The 19,283-nt window shown below is 42.1% G+C and overlaps 1 protein-coding gene across 1 annotated transcript in view; it reads right to left on the bottom strand.

The window, feature by feature from the left end:
• Positions 1-221: 221 nt before the first annotated feature.
• LOC122929212 (N-acetyllactosaminide beta-1,3-N-acetylglucosaminyltransferase 3-like) overlaps positions 222-19,283 on the bottom strand; it is a 56,570-nt gene continuing 37,508 nt past the window's right edge. The window contains exon 3 of the mRNA XM_044282716.1: positions 222-844. Coding sequence (XP_044138651.1) covers positions 375-844 — 470 coding nt within the window. The 3' untranslated portion in view covers positions 222-374. The remainder of the gene's footprint in view (positions 845-19,283) is intronic.

Raw genomic sequence — 19,283 nt, forward strand, 5'->3', positions numbered from 1 at the left:
CAGACAGAAGAGAGCTATGAGCCTGCCCCTCCTCCTGCAGGGTGATACAGACAGAAGAGAGCTATGAGCCTGCCCCTCCTCCTGCAGGGTGATACAGACAGAAGAGAGCTATGAGCCTGCCCCTCCCCCTGCAGGGTGATACAGACAGAGGAGAGCTATGAGCCTGCCCCTCCTCCTGCAGGGTGATACAGACAGAAGAGAGCTATGAGCCTGCCCCTCCTCCTGCAGGGTGATACAGACAGAAGAGAGCTATGAGCCTGCCCCCTCCTCCTGCAGGGTGATACAGACAGTAATAAGGTGTTCCTTCATTTTCGGGTTGACATGGTTGGGTTGCAGATGACAAGGTCGGAGGTAGTGGGGGAGAAGCCTTTTCTCTATTGCGTCTCCTCCTCCTCTGGTGGGCAGGGCTTGAGATATGGCAGGACTTCCCATACTTCCAGCATACGATATGGGGTCAGACCGTGGACCACTAGGACATCTAGATAGTGACAGAGGTCATCATTCTTTAGGCCAAATGAGAAGAACCGTGGATCATGGTGAAAACTGGTCTTGGTGGCCAGTGCAAGGAATCCAATGAAGACATCATCCAGAGGGAAGACGGGTATGATAGATGCCGCCCAGTGGAGAGATGGAACTAACTCACCGGGTAAAAGGAAGCCCCCACCAGACACAAATGGAGGGTAGTACCGGTGAGGATAAACAGAGAGCGGCACTGCATACTTTCCCCCACGATCAGGAGGTGAGTGATCTTGTAGTTGTCCATGGATCTTAAGTCGATTCTCCGGGTGAGAAGAGGAGATGTAGGTCGCCAGTGCATAGGGGTTAACAAACTCGTCATCATCGCCTGCAAGGAGAAGACACACCAGTGAATGAGAAGTAGCATCACACACAGGATAAGATGTGCTCGGAAAGATCTACAGACCTTTCTACTAGCCATGCTGCCACCAACCCTGTCCGAAGGTGTCAGGGGGGTAAATGATATTGTGCACGGCATGCCTGCCGGTTACTAAATGATGTCACTGCACCAGCGGCAGCCGAGGTTATAGGTCCCTCCTTAGGCCACCCCTGACCATATCATACTGGGCAAGTAAATTCAAGGTGGTCTATAAGACTGTAGATAACATAAGGGCATAGGTTGTTAAAATGTATGGCCTTTCCTTAAAGAGGCTCAGTCACCAGGATCAACCCTAATAAACATAACATACTGCTCATCATGCTGATTAAATCTATACCTTTTGTCTGTATGATAAATGAGCAATTGGAGGCGGGGCTGAATATTGTGAGCACTGCCTTCTAACACCCCCTGTGCTCTGCACACTCCCCCTCCCCTTAATTAACAAGACTAGACATGCTGAGAGCAGAGCTGTGTCCTAGAATCTACATATCATATACACTATGTACTATAGCTTCACCACACTGAGATCTGATCAGAAAGCCGATCTACATATCACTGCTTTATTCACAGGCACAAGATATGAGTATACAGACAACAGTAATATGTGTTATAAGTATAGGAAATACATGCTGAGGGCAGAGCTGTGTCCTAGCATCTACATATCATATACACTATGTACTATAGCTTCACCACACCAAGATCTGCTCAGAAAGCCAATCTACATATCACTGCTTTATTCACAGGCACAAGATATGAATACAGACACCAGTAATATTTGATACCAGATTTTTCACTTTATAAGACGCAAAAGTGGGGGAAAATGGCCATGAGTATTTTAAGGCGAATACTAGTGAACGATTCAATTATGGAAGCACTCACTAGTATGCATTAGGTGCCGGGAGAGGGAAGTGAAGCGCTGTGAGTGCTTACTGCACTCACCCTCCCTGGTCTTCCCCTCTGGGGCCGCGGGCACACTGTCCTGACCGTGTACAGCGTCAAGACATAGTGAGCGCACTATGACCCGACGCCTCATGCAGTCAGGTGACTGTGCAGCGCCAGACAGGGGAGCGCAACTTCTAAAGAGATTGCCGGACCCAGAGTGGAGCCGTGGTGCAGGAGAGGTAGGAGAAGTTTTTTTATTTTACGGTCTGATCTGAGGTCTGATGGGGTCTGAAATGGAGGGCTGATATGAGGTCTGAAGAAGGTCTGATGGGGTTTTGATGAGGGTCTGATATTAAGGTCTCATGTAATGTCCTGATATAGGGGTGTCATGTAATGTCCTGATATATAGGTCCCATGTAATGTCCTGATATGGGGGTCTGATGTGATATCCTGTTATGGGGTTGTGATGTAATGTCTTGGGGGTCTGATCTGAGAATTTAATATGGGGGTATGATCTGAGGATCTGATATGAGGTCTGATGATTTTTTTTCATATTTTCCTCCTTCAAAACCTTGGGTGCGTCTTATCAACAGGTGCGTCTTATAAAGCGAAAAATACGGTAGCTTCTAAGCATAGAAAAACCTATATCTCTGTAGCTTAGGCTTCTTTCACACTAGCATTAGACTTGTCCGGCAGGCTTTTTCTGTACTAACGCTTGCACACGTGTGCTGCCGGAAGTCCAGCCAAGCCCCATTCACTATAATGGGGACAGGCAGGAGACGTGGCCGCAGTACGGCAAACAAGCAGAGTGGCGGCCGGACAAATAAGTCAATGGGTGCTGAATTCTTTCAATTTATGTCCATGAAAAATTAGGGATCTCAATACCGGAAAGGAAAATGCAGATGTGAAAGCAGCCTTAGGCCAAGTTCACACTTCAGTTATTTGTCCAGTTATTTCCATCAGTTATTGTGAGCCAAAACCAGTAGTGAAGCCTCCACAGAGATCAGGTGTAATGGAAAGACCTGCTCCTGTTCTGTGCTTTTGACCCGCATAACTGATGGAAATAACTGAACAAATAACTGAAGTGTGAACCTGGCCTTTCCCAGGCTGACAATTAAACAGATCATCGCTAACCAGCGTTATTAGTGATGCTCGTTAGCGATGATCTGGCGTTGTAAATACACTGCCGATTACTCGATGAACAAGAAAAACGCTTGATCATCCTTTCCCAGTGTCAGATTGTGCTGTGTAAATACGATCTGCCGGGAAATAACGAGACAGTTTGGGGAAGAGCGATGGCATTAGCCAGGAGATCGCTGCATGTCTCCTCCGCTAGCGATCAGCAGATTGCCGGGAAGAAACGCCCTGTGTAAAGGGACCATTAGGGTAAGTGATCTATAGTAGACCAGTAGCTGTCTGACTCCTTGCACCCCTGCTGACAGCTATTCAAAGAGGCCTCGGCCTTATGCTTTGTATCGCAGCCTTGTCCCATGCAAGTAAATAGCTCAGGCCAGCCATTGTGACCCCCAGCTCAGTACGAATGCGGCGAAACCAAACTTGAATATTTTTTAAAAAAATTTACAACTTAAAAAAAAAAAAAACTTTGGAAAAATCTAAATTTTCTTTGCATCACGATATTCTGACTTTTTTATATATTTCTGTCTACAGAGCTGTATGAGGGCTTGTTTTTTGTATAACAAACTGTAGTTTTTGTTGGTGCCATTTGTGTAGTATGTACAACTTTTTGATCACTGTTATTTAAATTTGTTTGGGAGACAAGATGACAAAAAGAATGGCAAATCGCAAACCGTTTTTCACCACACAAGAATAAAAAAATTTTTTTTAATAGTTACAACATTTTTGGATGCGGCGATACCCAATATGTTTATTTTTTATTGTTTATATATTTTTATATGTAAAATTGGGAAAGGGGGGTGATTTAAACATTTAATATATCAGCCCCCTTAGGGGCCAAGTACATTTTGATCCACTCCCCTATTCACCCTAACAGATCTCTATTAGGGTAAATAGGATTTCTACTCTCTCCATACTAAGCTGTGCCTCATGCATAGCTCAGTATGGAGAAAGCCATTGCATGCCTGGATAGCTTCAGCAGCATCCAGGCTGCCATGGCAACCGATCGGATCCCCGCGATTTCACTGTTGGGGCAGATGGAGCCACATCCCCCGCCTTCACTCACAGGTGCCTCAATCAGCGATGATTGTGGAACCTGAGGGGTTAAATGACAGGGGCACCGCGATCACTACTTCCTGTCTGTGCGGGAGGGTGCCAGCTTTATGTTACAGCTGGCACCCACCGCGTATGGAGCAGGCCCCCTTCATACACCCACAGACTCATAACGCCATACATGTACAGCATTATGGGTTAAGGGGTTAAATAAATGCAGTCTTTAGGAGGAGCAGTCTAATGATTGCATGTTCAAGTCTCCTAGGGGGACTTTTAAAAAGTGTGAAAATAAGTAAAAAAGTCTTAAAAAATATAAAAATTCGAATTACCCCCTTTTCCACATAATATATACATAATATAAATAATAAAAAAATAAAGATCGTAGGCATTGCCGTGTCTGAAAATGTCTGTGTTATTAAAATATAAAAACTTTTATTTAAACTTTTATTATTAACAGCAATGGGAAAAAAATCGAAATGGCCGATTTGCTGTTTTTTACTCGCTTCACTGCCCAAAAAAGATTGAATAAAAAATAGACTAAAAAGTCGGACATATCCCAAAATATCAATAAAAAGTACTGATCACCCTGCAAAAATAAAGCTGTCACATAGCTCTGTAGACGTAAATCTAAAAAAGTTATGGTGGTCAAATTATGTGGAGGCAAAGTAAAATTTATTTTTCAAAGTTTTTATTTTTGAAGTAGTAAAACACAAGAAAAAGTGTGAAAATGAAGAGAACAGGTCAGTTTTATCTCATAGAGTACGCCGTAAAAACAAAACCCATAAAACTATATAAATGTGGTATCTCTGTAATCGTACTGACCCGGAGAATGAAGAGAACAGGTCAGTTTTATCTCATAGAGGATGGCGTAAAAACAAAACCCCATAAAACTATATAAATGTGGTATCGCTGTAATCGTACTGACCCGGAGAATGAAGAGAAGAAGTCAGTTTTATCTCATAGGGAACGCTGTAAAAACAAAACCCATAAAACTATATAAATGTGGTATCGCTGTAATCGTACTGACCGGAGAATGAAGAGAACAGGTCAGTTTTATCTCATAGGGAACGCTGTAAAAACAGAACCCATAAAACTATATAAATGTGGTATCTCTGTAATCGTACTGACCCAGAGAATGAAGAGAACAGGTCAGTTTTATCTCATAGGAAACGTTGTAAAAACAAAACCCATAAAACTATATAAATGTGGTATCTCTGTAATCGTACTGACCGGAGAATGAAGGGAACAGGTCAGTTTTATCTCATAGAGAGCACCATAAAACCAAAACCCCATAAAACTATATAAATGTGGTATCCCTGTAATCATTCTGACCTAGAGAATGGGTCAGTTTTATCTCATAGGGATTGAAGTAAAAACTAAACCTGTAAAACTGTGCCTGAATTTATTTTTTTTTCAATTCGGCCCAATATGTATTTCTTTTTTTACACCTTTCCACTACATCATATGCAATATTAAATGGTGCCATTAGAAAGTACAAATTGTTCCACAAAAAAAAAAAAAAAAACCCTCACGCTGCTTTGTGAATAAAAAATAAATAAAAAAGTTATGGCTCTGAGAAGAAAGGAAACAGAAAATGGCCTGGTCCTGAAATGGTTAAATTGGGCATGTTGACTAGTTAGGGTTGATACTGCTGATTAAAATGATACCTGTCTTGTGAAAATCAGTTGCGGCGTACCTGAGAAAAAAGACTTTCATTCGTTATGCCACTGCGAGCTTCGAGGTGCTGTTGTCCCTGACAGGAGGAGGACCAAGGGTCTAGACACTGCCCCTTCATGCACTGAAGCCCTATACTCGCTATATAAATTAATGTGAGGTTAATTTTTATCGAAATCATTTGTGCCCATTTACCAAGGTACAGTAAGTTGTAACCCTGTTAAATACTACTACTTGTGGTTCCAGGTTCCACATATACACTGAGCCCACTCTGTATTTTACCTCTCCTGGTGCCAACAGACCTTCAATGAATGCAGGTAAAGCAGGCCTCCGCTTTATACTACACTAATTAAAATCATCCTTCGGGAAAGATGAATTAGTCAGCAGGACGTGATGACGTAGGGAGGAGCTGCGTCGCGCCCTCCCCCTGCCACGCTATGCCGAGCTACGGCTCCTCAATGTGAACTGGCGCTCTCTGGACCGTCGATGCGGCGGGCTTCTGCTGGTCTCTCCTGATTCTCTCCACCCTGCCTCCAGTAAAAACCTGGAGGTTTGATATTGTTTGGCATGGTCTGCCTCCTCCCTCCCTTATCCTCCTCATTATTCCTGCCTTTTTGCTCTCCTGCCCCCTGCCTACAGGTTTAAGACAATGTTTATAAGATTTGCATGAATTTGTGTTGGGGCTGAACTAAATGAACTGGTGCTGATTTGCCAAAGTTTTTTTGTGCTTGGTGTGTAAAGACTTTTGGGAATTGTTCACACCGGGACTATTTTTTTTCTTTTTGCTTTAGTTTTTTTGCCCTCATTTTTTCTCCCTCCCCATTCCTTTCCCACCCCCACCTGTTCTTTGAATTATACGGAGAAGTGAGATATAACTGAAATCGAGGGGGTGGAAGGGGGGGGGGGGGGAGGGAAAAGGGAAGAGAAGAGAAAGAAAGAAAAAAATTCTTGATTAAGATCAATTTGGTTGTGGAAAGCTCTTAAGATATTGATAAGTTGGGGCAGAAGAGAGAGGAGAGAAAAGGGGGAAAATAGAAAGGATCCCTTTAAAAGAAAAAAAAATGGGAGAGGAGGAGAAGAAGGAAGAGAAAAGAAAAGAAAAGGGAAGGGGGAAGGAAAGAAAAGAAAAAAAAGGGGAAGAAATGGCTCCCAAGCAAAATAGGCGTTCAGAGGATTATTCGGCTCAAAGAATGGGGCAGAAACTACCAGAGACGGCCAAAATTGATCAGTTCTTAAAATCCCCAAATGTAAACACAAGAGCAGGACAAAAAGGGATGGTTGATCTCAATCCTAAAGAAAATTCTAGACTTCGTGGGTAAGAAATATTGGATGATGACCCTCAGAAGAAAGGGGCGGAGAGGGAAGATTCAAATGATTCGTCCATTATGGAATTTGCTCCATTAAAAGAAATCCTGGCTGCGGTAAAAAAAAATGGTGAACTTATACACAATATCTAAAAAAATCCATGGGGGTTTTTGAGAGCGAAGTTAAAATCTCTAAAATTGAGATTTTCACATTAAGGTTGATGTTAACACTCTTAAAAAAAAGGTGGTGGATTTGGAGGACAGGTCCAGGAGATGTTACAGACTCTAATTCAGGATAAGTTCGGAGGGGAACACTTCTCTCCATTATTTATGGTGGAAAGGGTGCATTGGATTCTGGGGGGTAAACCAAACCCAGGTAGGCAGCTACGGACACTGTTCGTAAAGATACTTGCCTCCCGAGATAGAGATATGATTTTGAGAAGAGCGAAGGAGTGTCCTCCTATGCTACATAATGAAAGTAAATTGTCCTTTTTTCCAGACTTCTCTAAGGAGATCCGGGAAAGGAGATGCAGCTTCCTGGCAGCTAAAAAAACATTTGCAAGAAAAGGATATCAAGTACTCATTTCTCTATCCAGCTAAATTGCAAATAATATTCAACGGTGGAACTCTTTTACCCCGGACTCTGTGATAGAATGGCTTGACCGGAACAACATCTAGGCAGATTCCGTATATTTTTGTTGTGTATTTTATTTCCCTTCTGTGATGGTGGTGGTTGGGGGAGAGGAGGGGAGGTGGTCTTAGTTAAGAAATCTGCGGCAGTGATGTGGCGGATCAGGAAGTTTGGGGGAAGGGTTTGTGATGCGTCTCAAAGGTTAAAGGAAGGGAGTTGGGGCTACTGGAAGTTTTTTTTTTACGGTTTGGGACTCTTTTGATTGACTTAATGTCAGCTAGAATTTTAGCTTGGAATGTGCGGGGTCTGGGTGATAAACTGAAGAGACAAGCGGTCTTTGATTTGGTACAGAGACATCTGCCAGCCATTGGCTGCTTGGCCGAGACTCATCTTAATGAGGAGACCTCCCGGCGTCTCAACAGAGGATGGGCTGCCCAGACTTATTACTCTACCTTTACTAGCTATTCTAGAGGAGTAACAGTCTTCATTCATAGGGCGATTGATTATGTCGAGGCATCCTCTGGGGAGATATGTTTTCTTATATGGTAAAATTGCTGGAAGATTATGTATCCTGGCCTTTGTCTATAGTCCCCTTCCCTTCTCTTTACATGTACTTAATTCTCTCCTTACTTTTATGGACCAGTGACCTGAATGTCTTACCTTAGTTACTGGGGATTTTAATTGTGTTATTAATCCCACTATAGATAGGATTTCCATGGGGGGGCACTGCCATACATTTGCCCAGGGGTTGCCCTTAGCACGATTCTGCCAGGAATCTGGCTTCGGGGACGTTTGGGGATACTTAGGTAGAGGGAGAAGAGTCTATTCTTGCATAAGCAATTCTGGAAAATCTATGTCCAGGATAGATCTGGCTTTTATAAATAAAAAATATATGAGCTATGTAAAACTGATTAAATATGAGGCCAGGTCTCTCTCAGACCATGTACCCCTCTACCTTGAGCTATGCTTGGCTTATGATAAAGATATGGTAAGACCCCCATTTAGATTAAATCCTTACTGGATGTCGGTAATGAATAATCATGAAAAACAGGAAATTGCTCATTTTTGGGAGGTTAATTATAACTCAGTTAGAACCCAAGTAGTTTGGGATGCACTTAAGGCCTTTGTGTGGGGGATTTTTGTTAGCAACATCTCTAATTTAAGAAAAGGGTATAGTATTAAGGAGAAGGAGGCAGCGACATCAGCCATGGATGACTTTTCTAGGAATAAGACAGAAGAAAATAGAAAAGCCAAGTCAAGCATACTCCAATTTTTTACTTGACAAGGCCCAGCAGAGGATTTTTCAAGGGTCAAAAATATTTTACTGAATCAGGTCGTCCAGGAAAACTCTTGTCGAGGGTGATTTTTAATCAAGAAAAAAAAAATGATAACATTCGTCTGATAGAGAGTAGAATAGTTAAGGATCAAGAGGGTATAAAGGGGATTTTTTTTAATCAGTTCTGAGATTTATATAAAGCAGATAGTAATATTACAAATGAAATGATGGACTCCTATTTGGGTGCCATTTCTTTTCCAGTCCTTACAGACACTCAAGGAGAATCTCTTGAGGTAGATCTTTCCCTATAAGAAGTATAGGCTGCAATTAAGGCATGCTCCGGTTACTCCTCTCCTGGGTCAGATGGATTTCCAAATGAATGCTATCGTAGATATAGGGAGGCTATTCTCCCCAGTCTACTGAGGGTATTCACTGACTCACTAAAAGATGGGACTTTACCGGAATCAATGACAGAAGCTGTAATAGTATCAATACTGAAAAAATACAAGGACCCTTTGGACTTGGCCTAGTATAGACTTATATCTTTATTAAATACTGATGTGAAGCTTCTTTCAAGGATTTCTGACTACAAGGCTTTCTAAGGTTATTTCCTCAATTATACACCCAGATCAGAACGGGTTTATTCCAGATAAGGGCACCCATTATAATTTACATCACTTGCCTCTAAGGCCTTTGACAGGGTGGAGTGGAGATTCCTCTGGAAGGTCTTGGGTAGGATGGGGTTTGGAGACAGATTTAAAGATCGAACATTAATGGGAGTCTGACAGCGACCTTTGCTTTGAATAGGGGCACTCGTCAAGGCTGTCCTCTCACCCCATTGCTATTTGATATTTATATCGAGCCCCTAGCCCTGGCTGCTAGGCAGTATCTTAACATTAAAGGGTTTGGAGCGATGGGGGTGGAGGACAGCAGCTCTCTATACGTATATATTGAGTCTTATTTTTATAGACCATACTAATATAACACTTCCTAGACTCATCCAAATAGTTAACTCCTTTGTCAAAGTCTCAGGCCTAGATATAAACTGGTCAAAAACCACCCTTATGCCACTGGATACTTTTGTACTCTCTACTGAGGGAACCTTGAGTACTCTGAATGTTTCTGATTCTTTTCAGTATTTGGGTATGTTTTTATCCCCGAAGACTGAAAACTATCTACAGCTTAATCTGATTCCATTATTAACTAAACTGAGGTCAAAAATTGTGATATGGCTCCGACTTCCTTTATCTAGAGCTGATAGAGTCTCATTGTTCAAGATGGTGATTTTGCCCCAGCTCCTCTATAGCCTTAGGAATTTTCTCTATATGGATAGAGGATAAGTTTTTTAAGCTTATCGAGAGAATTATCAATGACTTGTTGGGAAGAAAGAGGGTAAGGCTTAAATTGGAATATTTATATAATCCACTGGAACAGGGAGGATTGAACCTGCCCTACTTCAAGGTCTATTTTATAGCAGGCAATTATGGTTATTTCGTGATTGGGAAAAAAGTGTATTGTGTACAACTCTGGTGAGGAGATCTCCATATAATAATATATTGACATTATTGGAATCGGGGCAATTGGTAATATGCAGCAAGAGTACAGAAAGGCTAAAAAGTTACTATATAAGGCATGGGACACTATTAGAAAATGGCTGGAAAGTACTCTTTGGTACAATATTCAATTACAGGCCTTGGATAAAATAGCCGGGGACCATTATTGGCAAAAAAACTATATTTTATATCTTGCACAAGTGGTGGAAAATGGACAGATACTTCCGTTCTTAGTGTTAGCACAAAGAGAGACTATGGATGGCTTGTCTTGGTTTAGATATTTTTAATTACGTTCAGCACTGTCCAGTGTAAAGAATAAACTACTGTTTGAGATTATTATACCCAATGCAGACGATCCCTTTGCTAATTAAACACACTGATGTAAAAAGGATAAACAAAAGTTTTATCCGATTTCTCTGGAATAAGAAACGTCCGCGAATCAGTTATGAGAAGCTGACCCTGACAAAATGGGAGGGAGGAATTCACCTACCTAATATTAGAAATTACAACTTGGCTGCCCTGACCAGACACATTAGGGATTGGATCTGGAACACCTCTTTTTTTTTCAAATAGAGCTCTGGAGAGTGCTCTGGTAGCCCCTTGGGATTTAACAGCACTTCTACACTCTAGGATAAGAGACTTGCCATTAGGGGTAAAATCTTATACTCTGATCAAAGATACAGTTGCGGCATGGAGAGCGGTTAGAAAACTTTATAGGTTACCAATGTATGTTTCTTCTTACATGCCTCTCTGGACGCTCCCAGCCTTCCCTGCAGGAAGAGAGTCAAAAATGTTCCATAAATGGAAGGAAAAAGGGATGATCAGATTAAGAGATATTTTAGATCCTTCGGGGTCGGAATTGCTATCTTGGGATGTCATTAAAAATAAGTTTTCATTCACAGACTCCCAAATATTGTCGTATATGCAGATTACATCTTATTGTAAACAACAAACTTCAAAACTAGGAGATAGTGACAGATTGGCTTGGTTCGAGGGACTAATCGGAAAAGTAGGATCAACCTGTTCTTTGTCGGATCTATATCGGAGAATTAATAGTACCCACACCTTAGCCTTGGGAAAGACAGTTTTTAAAAAATGGGAGAGAGAATTAGAGGATGATTCCCTGACGGGGAAAATTAGAGCAGGTATGGAGAGAGTAAGACAGGCTATTAGCAGTGAGACATGGAGAGAGATGCAATTTCGTATTATTCATAAAGCTACATACGCATTCGATTTATCATACAAGGATGCCCCTGCTCATTACCTTAGGAGTTGCCCTAAGTGTCAACTTCCAAAGGCTAACTTACTTCATGGTCTGTGGGAATGTCCAAACATCTCCCAATTGTGGAGTCAGGGTAGGGAGTTTATTAAAGAAATCTGGAGAGTAGAGGTGAGTCCTTCTCCACAACATTGCATATTCCAATGTATTCCGAGAAGCCCGGAGGGAGAACAAAACCAAGCTATTGGAATTAAGGGAGTACATCTATTTTTATTGGCCATAAAGAAATGCCTACTTAGACACTGGTTACTTCCCACCACTCCTAGTTTAGACGAAGTGATTGGTACAATGAAGTATATACTATACATGGATAGACTGGAGACAGAGAAACATAAAGGGAAGATGACGAAAGCATTTTTTCACAAGTGGAAGCAATTTGTGATTCATGTACTTCCTCAAGAAGAAATAAGGGAATTAATGCTCCCATTTTGTGGTACATTATGGTATTTGGAGGAACAGGCTAAAGGCACCCTAGGCAAGCTATCCGTGAACTAGAGTGAAAACATTGAAGCATACTAGAGATTTTTATCTCAAATGGTCACTAAATGGAATAAGTATCTATGGAAGGGATATCGTCATTTTTCCTGTTTATGTTTGATTGGGAAAGGGAGGGGGTGGGGGGAGGGGATAATACTAAAATGAGGAAAGTCTGGAATGTTATTTCTGCTTTTTTGAATATGACTTGTACAGAATATATTCCTATCTGATTATTGCAGGTAAAGTTCAATAGTATGATACGGTAACAATGTCCTGGTGATACTTGATCTGTACATGTACATTCTTTTTCTTCCCTCAATAAAGTTTAATGAAAAAAAAAAAAAAACTACTGTTTGAGATAGATCAGAGGGTTAAGATTTGACATTTGTATAAATTATTACTTAACGCACTATTTAACAAATTACAATCACCAGGACAAAGTTGATTGCCCAAGGATCCAATTGGAGGGATGGGGAAAATATATTAGCGAATTTGAGTTTAGCATCTCACAATTTTAATCACATATTGACACAATTTAATATTTTGCATAGATTATATGTTACGCCCTTATGGCTCGATAAATGTGGGTTAAGAGATAGTTCGAAGTGTCCAGGGTGTGATTCTTTTGGGGCGGATCATCTACATATGCTGTGGTCTTGTCCAGAACTAAAAGATTACTGGACTGCGATTAATAACTTTGTTACTCAAAAGTTGAGATTCCCGATTCCATTTATGGTTGATTGCTACATATTGAGGAATTTTTCTAAAGTAAATTGCCATAAATATAAAAAGATCTTTCTGAACAAAATATTATTTTCGGTGAGACTTTTGATCACCCGAGTTTGGTTTTCACTAAATGTTTCAAATCTGAACACTTGGATAAACCTGGTTAATAGGGTTAAAAACTTTGAGAATGTTCTATACAGACCAGGAAAAATGGACTAATATATGGGAGGCTTGGAGGATTTCATCTTTTTCATCCCCAATGGTATGTTTCCATTTCTCATGATTTTCTTCTGATTCTCTTCGTTGGCCTTTTCCTTCCTTTCTTTATTGTTGTTATAGTCGGGATGATGGAGGACTCTGAGACGCATCACAAAGGTATGGTGGGGTGGGAAATGGGTGGTTATGGGGAAAATAATATTTTTTGTATAAAAAAGAGTATGGTTGTATATGTCTTATTCTAATAAAGATATATATAAAAAAAGAAAAAGATGAATTAGTCAGGAGTGCACAACCAAGACGGAGACAGACGCACCTCCCAGTGCATACTGCAAAGAAAAAAACTTTAATTTATATGGTGAGTATAGCATTAGTTTATATGTTGGTTGATTGTGCATTTTGTGCTCTTGTATTGTGTTTGACCTTTATAATAAATCTCTAGGTAAATCATGGAGTAACGTTAATAAATGGCGACAGTGATTGCATGTTAGGGTCCCCTTGGAGACCTAAAAAGAATCTTTAAAAGTACAGAAAAAAAAAATATTTGAATCACACCTTTTCCCAAATTAAAATAAACACAATCAATAAAATAAACATTATAGGCATTGCCGTGTCCAAAACATATTAAAATATAAAGATATCCTAATGGAAATGGGTCGAAAAATAGCAGGGACTCTAAAAAAGTGACATCAGATATTACCCTCATACTGTAGAATATTATCTCCTGAGTTGCTGTAATTTGCTCTACATTTACCATCTGTTGCACGTCTAATACCTTTGGCCTTTAAACTTAACACTTTTTGGGGGTCACGTGCCTCTTAGCGACATATCACTGCTGCGGCCAGTTATTGGCTGCAGTGGCGCACATGACACTTTCCATGCCGGAACTTTAAATGCAGGGATTGAAGACAGTGGCTGATCCACAAACCTGGAACAGAGCGCCGGAGAGCAGGTAATTACTGTATGCGTTCCTCGACTGGTCCTGCTGGTTGGACTATCTAAAAAAAAACATATGAAAGGGGTTTTCCCATCTAGGACATTGATACCATTTCGCAAGGATATGCAATCAATGTCAGATTGGTGTAGGTCCCTCCTCTAGGACCCACTCCTAGCTCCAGAACGGGGCTCCGAAATGCAGGGAGAGCACTGAGGGTTGGCTCCGCTATTTCCAGTAGTCCCATAACGGTGAATGGAGAGATGGCAGCGCATGCGCAGCTGCTCTCCTTGCACTTCGGGTGCCCATTTCTACTCCACCTGTGATGGTTTGTGCAAAAATGTAAAATGACGTTATTGATCTGGCCATAAGAGATACTCCACCGACAAAACAACCAAAATCACTCTGCTTTTCTGCCATAGCACTTTTCATAGATCACCCCTAAACTGGCTTTGTATATCTGCCCCACTGATTTTCCGGTGTCCCTGAGACACCGCAAGGGCAGTTTACCTCACTATACTAACCTTGAAAAAACAATGAAGGCAAAAGCTCCAGAGGGCTTATAATTTAAGACATGAAGCGCCTTTACATGCTCTGATAATGCAGTCTTAAAGGGGTTGTCCAAGTTATTTTTTTGTTCTTTGTATGTTTCTAACTAATCAAATGTAACAGCTGTAGCATGCACTTACTCCATCTGTAGTTGTTCCTTTCTCAGATTTCACTGAGGGTCACATGACCTGTGATGTCAGCCTCTCTCCCTGCTCTGATAATGTTTGGTGCACAAGCCTGAGAGAGCAGAGATGTGTCTGTACACAGAGACGTCACAGTGCTGGCCACGCCCCCCTGCACTGCCGGCTGCTGCTTATTGCTCTCTTCCACCCACAGACTTAGGGCTGAAGGCTTTACTGAGTAGCTGCAGGCAGTGAGGAGACAAATGCTGGGCACAGGAGCTGACAGAGGAGTTCTGCAGAGCATTGCACAACAGGTAGGGGGAAGATCCTGTGTGTAGCAGCAGTGTCATTGTACAGCTGGGACTTGTAGTCCTACACATACAACATGCTGCTGAGTATCCCTGCAGTCAGACATGTCACTTAGGGCAGACTTATTCACTCCCTTTGCAGAACGGGCGAGGGGCAGAGATTGTGTTATTGCAGGTAAATAAAGGGCCAGAAGAGAACCAGGGAAAAGAAAAAATATTTTTTTTTTTGCCTAAAACTTGCTTAGCTTAGTTATATATTGCTGCCCATCAGATTTACAGTGCTATATATTGATTTATGTGGTGATTCCATCAGATTTATGTGGTGATTCTTTCATATGGTCATTAATTTGTAGTCGTAGTCAGGTAACACACGGGCACCAGAATCTAGGTGGGTGGTTATTGGCAAACCCTGGGTCGATTGCCGTTCCACCCAGTAGTTGTAATTGCTGGTTTGATTTATATGAAGCATGACAGCCCTGGCTGTGGATGCTTATGGCAGATAAATATGTGAGTCTAGATCGGCTGTACGTTGACCTTGCATAAATCATTTCTGGTAAGAAGCAGAATTTTTTAGGTTATGGCTTTGTAGGGTCTTATTCCCCAGAGGGAGGGGGGGGGGGGGTCACCCTTCACATTACAGGCAGTAAGGGTCAGCTGAACTTCCTGCTGACCAGATTCCTGCACTCATCTATTTCCTATGAATAAGACCTCTGAGGAAGCCGGTCACACAGCGGGATCTCCCTTAGCTATTTTTACGTGTGTTTCTGGACACGTTTTTCACGTTTAGCATATTTGTCAGTTCCAGAATCAATCTACATTCATGAGTGAGAAATGAGACTTGGTGGCGGCAAGGGACGAGACAAGCACAAAGATTACATTAAAATGGCTGTAAAAAAGTCATTGAAAGGGCTAGAGGGCTGAAAATGGCAGCAAAATGTGGTTAAGAGCATTGCAAGTGCTCTGCAAACAAATGTGGATAGGGAAATGACTTAAAATAACATAGAATACGTAAAAATTCTAAATAATAATCTTGATCTAGGAGGAGGAGGTCCATATCGAGTAGGAGGTTGAGGTGGCGGTGGAGGTGGAAGCGGCGGTGGAGGAGGTAGCCTACACTGGTTTTTTGTTTTGTTTTTTGTTTTTTTTGTTTACATTAGATTAGACCCCAAAACATTGGGAAATATAAAAACTAAAACAGAGAGAAAGTGCGCTGCAGTATAACAATGGCTGGGTAAGGCCGGTATACATGTCTATTCTGCACAAGGTGCGGACAAGTTCTGTGGGATCCAGGCCCGGTTCAGTTTAATGAACGTGAGCTTGTCCACATTGGCTGTAGACAGGCGGCTGCGCTTGTCTGTGATGACGCCCCCTGTCGTGCTAAACACACGTTCAGATAATACACCGGCTGCAGGGCAGGCCAGCACCTCCAAGGCACAAAAGGCTAGCTCTGGCCACGTGGACAATTTGGAGACCCAGAAGTTGAAGGGGGCAGACCCGTCAGTCAATACGTGGAGGGGTGTGCACACATACTGCTCCACCATGTTGGTGAAATGCTGCCTCCTGCTAAGACGTTCCATATCAGCTGGTGGTGCTGGTTGTGGCGTGCTGACAAAGCTTTTCCACCATTCGGCCATGCTAACCCTGCCTTCTGAGGTGCTGGCGGTGCCCCAGCTGCGTTGGCGACCTCTTCCTCCTCCTCAGCCTTCGCCTTGTGCTTCTACTGAGCCCCCGCTGTCAAGTGGGAATGTCATCAGCAGCGCATCTACCAGCGTGCTCTTGTAGTCACGCATCTTCCGTTTTTACTAAATCTAGTTCCCTGTCAGCAATGCAGAGCAGGGGTTTTTCACCGGCAAAAATGGGTTAATGTCAACCATCAATGTAACAGGTGATTTTTTAGAAATTTAGGTCCCTGTCACCTATTCAGAACAGGGGTTTATTCATGGCAAAAATGGTAAAATGTCACCCAAGAATGTAACAGACGCTTTTGCACCCTGCTTTCTCTTTTGCTGTGCTGGTGCCTCTGTGCGACCACCGCCTCTTCCTCCGAACTACACAGGTCACTCACATGACCTTGATTCCATAGTTCTCCACATCATCTTCCACCCAGTCTTCACCCCTGCCTTCCTTGTCGGTCTGCACACTTTTGAAAGCCCCAGCAGTTGGCACCTGTGTTTCGTCCTCATCCGAGACGTGCTGCGATGGTCCTCCCATATACTCATCCTAAAACATAAGTGGTTGGGCATCGGTGCACTCAATCTCTTTTACTTCTGGGGCAGGGATAGGTGGATGGCCCTGGGAAACCCTGCTAACAGAGTCATCAAAAAGCAGAAGAAACTGCTGCATGACTTGGGACTCAGACTGCTTGGCTGATTTGCAAAGGGGTGAGGTGAAAGACTGATGGACATCGGCTGCAGGTGCCAACTGTGGTCTTTCAGCAGGGAACTGGTTCGGAGACAATGTGAAGGAACTGGAGGCACTGTCAGCAACCCAATCTACTATCGCCTGTACTTGTTCAGGCCTCACCATTCGTAGAGCCGCATTCAGTCCTACCAAATAATAGTGAAGGTTCTGTCGCCTACTCGCACCGGAGGAAGGGGTTTTACTTGTGCGTGTAGCTGGCACAGATCGACCACGTCCTCTCTCTGCTCCACCAACACCAGCAGCACCACGTCCCTTGTTTGACGCTCTCCTCATTCTTGTCGGTCACCCACCGAAGTAACAGATGTTTTTACTAAATTAAATTCCTTGTAAACAATGCAGAGCAATGGATTAATGTCACACAACAATAGAACAGATGAATTTTAGAAATTTAGGTCCCTGTCATCTAGGCAGAGCAGGGTTTTTTTGACGGGAAAAATGGGTTAATGTCCCCTAACAATGGTACAGACGAGTTTTTTAAACTTATTGCCCGGTCTGCTATGCAGTGCAGGCAGCAAAGGTACTTTATTGCCAAAAAAAAGTTTTTTTCTCACACACAATAAAACAGATGGATTTAACAGTTTTTCTTTAAATACCAGAAATGCAGCACAGGGCAAGGGAAAAAAGGTACTTTATTGCCCCGAAAAACTTTTTTTTTAACCCTAAATGAAACAGATGGATTTAACTGTGACTATATTTCATTCTCACAAATGAAGCACAGGGTTTTTGTAACATAAAAATGGTAGATATGTCACCCCTACAATGGAACAGATAGATTTGCTGAATTTATGTGCCTGCTTGTCACATGTGCAGGCCTCAGAGGTACTTTACACCCAAAAATTGTAATTTAAAGCCCAAAAATGTAACAGCAGTATTTACTGGTTTTATTTGACTGACAGGAATGCAGCGTAGGCCACAAATGTACTTTATAGCAACAAAAATTTTTATTTTTCAGCAAAAAATGAAACTTCAGTATTTGGCGGTTTTATTGGACTATTAGAAATGCAGCACAGGGAAAAAAAGGTACTTTATTGCCCCAAAAATGTTTTTTTTTTTAACCCTTAATGAAACAGATTGATTTAACTGCGATTATATTTCATTCTCACTAATGAAGCACAGGGTTTTTTAACATAAAAAATGGTGGATATGTCACCCCTACAATGGAACAGATGGATTTGCTGAATTTATGTGCCTGCTTGTCACATGTGCAGTGCAGGCCTCAGAGGTACTTTACAATAAACAATGTAAATATGTCACCCCACAATGGAACAGATGGATTTAACTGATTATATTTCACTCTCAGAAATGCAGCACAGGGGTACTTTACAGAAAAAAATTTGGATCTTTCACCCCCTGGTTCCCTGAACTCACAGAGGGTATTATTTTCCCTTCCCCTGGCACATATGCAGTGCAGGTGCGCTTTAAAAATGGGTATATGTCGGCCACTTAACTCCAAGAACAGGATTAAATGATTGTCCCTGGCACATATGCTGTGCTGGTGCACAGCTTTTGCACAAAATGGCCGCCGACCCCCACCTAACTAACAGACGGATTCAAACTATTTTTTCAGTCTCACTGAACTTAGGGCAGGGTACAAAAATCTTGCATTGCAAGCCCAAAACAAAAATTGCTGTAGATCGCTGGCTTCACACCAAGTGCAGATATCAGAGATTTTCCTAATATCTCCCTCACAGCAGCAGAATCCTATCCCTACAACTAGTAACAGCAGAGTGACGTGCAGCGCTTCGTGACTCCAGCTTATATAGAGCCTGGGTCACATGCTGCTCTGGCCAATCACAGCCATGCCATTAGTAGGCATGGCTGTGATGGCTTCTTAGGGCACACGAGTTAA

The sequence above is a fragment of the Bufo gargarizans genome, chromosome 2 (assembly GCF_014858855.1).
Source record: "Bufo gargarizans isolate SCDJY-AF-19 chromosome 2, ASM1485885v1, whole genome shotgun sequence".
Classification (NCBI taxonomy): Eukaryota; Metazoa; Chordata; class Amphibia; order Anura; family Bufonidae; genus Bufo; species Bufo gargarizans.